This window comes from Arvicola amphibius, chromosome 12, assembly GCF_903992535.2.
Source record: "Arvicola amphibius chromosome 12, mArvAmp1.2, whole genome shotgun sequence".
NCBI lineage: Eukaryota > Metazoa > Chordata > Mammalia > Rodentia > Cricetidae > Arvicola > Arvicola amphibius.
The window spans coordinates 4,934,179-4,936,742 of NC_052058.2; the positions used below are offsets into that span (position 1 = coordinate 4,934,179).

Here is a 2,564-nt window from a genome sequence, read left to right on the forward strand (position 1 = left end):
TAGAAACTGCCTGTATCCCACTAATCCTAACAGAAGTCAGTGTGGTATCCATGTGGATACGGAATGCTTGGAGCCATGCTTGCCATGTTTTCCACAAAACCAGGACACATCAACAAGCAGGGACAGAAAAACACAACTGATGAACTCTAGTCTGTCTAAGAGAGAACCTGACCTGGTAGAGGGAAGCAAGTTAAGACTAAGATGCTCTATTCTGGGAGCTTGTCAGTAGCATCCAGTGACACCCAGTCCATGGTCAATCTGTTGCCCAGGTTGATGGACCCATTGGTACCCCAGTCTGTATCCCCACCACATGGGTAGCTTTTGACCTGGGACACCACCAAAGCCCTTTCGAGGACTGACAAACTGTCTATCCTTCAGAAATCCCAACCTCCGTGGGCTTCAGTCTCCTTATCTTCAAAGTCAGACACTGTAAAATAGCTCTGAGCTCAAACACAACTTTAATAATCAGCGTATTAAAAAAGACCATACAACTGGGATACTAGGGAGCCAAATCCTTTGTTCATTGTGGGATGTTTCTAACAATCTCCATACAAACGTGTACTAAGGTTCCCTTCCTCCTAAAACTTTTTAAATTATATGTATAAATTATATGTCTCCTTGGGTTTTAAAATTGAACCAAAGCAAATGAACTGAAAGCAATCAAAATATGTGCTGGAAGGAGGACCAACTGTGCATCGGTTTCGTCCCTACTCTCAAGATGAATGACATATGATCATCCTATTGGCTGTCCTTAGAGTCACTCAGTAATGACTGGTTGCCAACGGGCATGACAGACACCGCAGAATGCAGAGAACAAATGAGACACTGTCTTTATGTTCAGGAGGGAAAAAATGGAACACATAAAAAACACCTCAAGCCGCCATTTCGTGGACTCCAGGGCATCGATAGCATCTACGGAAGTAGATCTCGGAGGGCGCAGGTGGGCCTCGTCGGAGTGTTGGGATTTGAGCTGCGGTTCTCGAACCCAGTATCTCGAAATGCATCGTGACTCCTGTCCATTAGATTGTAAGGTGTATGTAGGTAATCGTGGAAACAATGGGAACAAGACTGAATTAGAACGAGCATTTGGCTATTATGGACCGCTCCGAAGTGTGTGGGTTGCTCGAAACCCTCCTGGCTTTGCTTTCGTTGAATTTGAGGATGCCCGAGATGCTGCTGACGCTGTCCGAGAGCTAGATGGAAGAACACTATGTGGCTGCCAAGTAAGAGTGGAGCTGTCGAACGGTGAGAAAAGAAGTCAGAATTGTGGCCCCCCTCCCTCTTGGGGTCGTCGCCCTAGAGATGATTACCATAGGAGGAGTCCTCCACCTCGGCAAAGATCTCCAAGAAGGAGAAGCTTCTCTCGAAGCCAGAGCAGGTCACTTTCTAGAGATAGGAGAAGAGAGAGGTCTCTGTCTCGTGAGAGAAACCACAAGTCATCTCGCTCTTTCTCTAGGTCTCATAGCCGATCTAGGTCAAATGAAAGGAAGTAGAAGATCAGTTTGCAAAAGAAGTGGTGTACAGGAAGTAACTTCGTTTGACAGGAGTATGTACAGGAAATTCAAGTTTTGTTTGAGACTTCATAAGCTTGGTACATTTTTAAGATGTCTTAGCTGTTCATGTTCCCTTAAGCAAGATTGAATTTGCTTTGAACTTTAGTTTTTCATAGACTGAAATAAATCTAGATCCTGCCCAGTTAAAGTGTGATGTACTAATGATAAACCACTGATGGAAATTGAAAAAACTAGTTTCTTTAGTAGCTGGGACACAGTCTGGAGCTGTGGGTGAAATGATAAGCAGTCTTTAAAAGCTGCTGTTAACACAAGTTAACAGGGAAAAGGTGGGAACTGTACTCTGCAGATTTTCAAAGAGGTTCCTCACTGATGGCTATCTATGGAGGAAGCTGTTTGTAACATTCTTTATTTGGAAATGGAAGACTAAGTTACCAGTTGGTTTAAGGGTACATTGTAGAGCTGAACCTGTGAGTTACTGTGCAAGATTTTTTTTATGCTGTCATTTGTAATATGTTTGTGAGAGTCCTTGGGATTAAAGCTTTGGTTACAAATTGTTGTTTAACTTGAAAGCCTGTTTTTCCTTACACACTCAAATCTGTGAGCTTGGTATCAAGTCCAAGTTTAACATTCCTATTAAAAGCCATACTTATATTTTCTTGTAAAGCGCTTTTGGATTAATAAAATACTAGCCTAATTGTGTAGTAGTCAGTTGAGCAAACCCACTGTTACCATTGTTATCCCTGGGAAAGCATTTGGTTACCCAGTTATTTCTTTGTAAGAAATATAACTGAGAGGCACTGGATTAGTGAATTTTTCTCCCCTTTGGCTGTCACCTAACTAAGATTTAGTTATTTTTTAGGAGTTGAAGCCAATTCAAGATCATGTCACTAACATTGTAAAGTAGCACCAGTGTGGTGTTGTAATTCTTTAAGTTGCCCATAAAAAGTAGCTTTTATCTTCAGCATGAAAACATTCAACAAAGTTTAAAAATTGATTTCATTTGATAACTTGAGGTCTTGCATGGGATTCCAAACTGATCATGATGTAAAA

At 41.7% G+C, this 2,564-nt stretch overlaps 1 protein-coding gene across 1 annotated transcript; it reads left to right on the plus strand.

Moving 5' to 3' along the window:
- Positions 1 to 986: 986 nt before the first annotated feature.
- On the plus strand, positions 987 to 1,493 carry LOC119828103 (serine/arginine-rich splicing factor 3-like). Its single transcript, XM_038350159.1, has one exon. It carries the CDS (start codon positions 999 to 1,001, stop codon positions 1,491 to 1,493), a length of 495 nt encoding a protein of 164 aa, XP_038206087.1. The 5' UTR covers positions 987 to 998.
- The last annotated feature ends 1,071 nt before the right edge of the window (positions 1,494 to 2,564 follow it).

What these genes read in the sequence shown, in the direction of transcription:
- LOC119828103 (XM_038350159.1), top strand. Translation starts at nt 999, where the DNA reads ATGCATCGTGACTCCTGTCCATTAGATTGTAAGGTGTATGTAGGTAAT.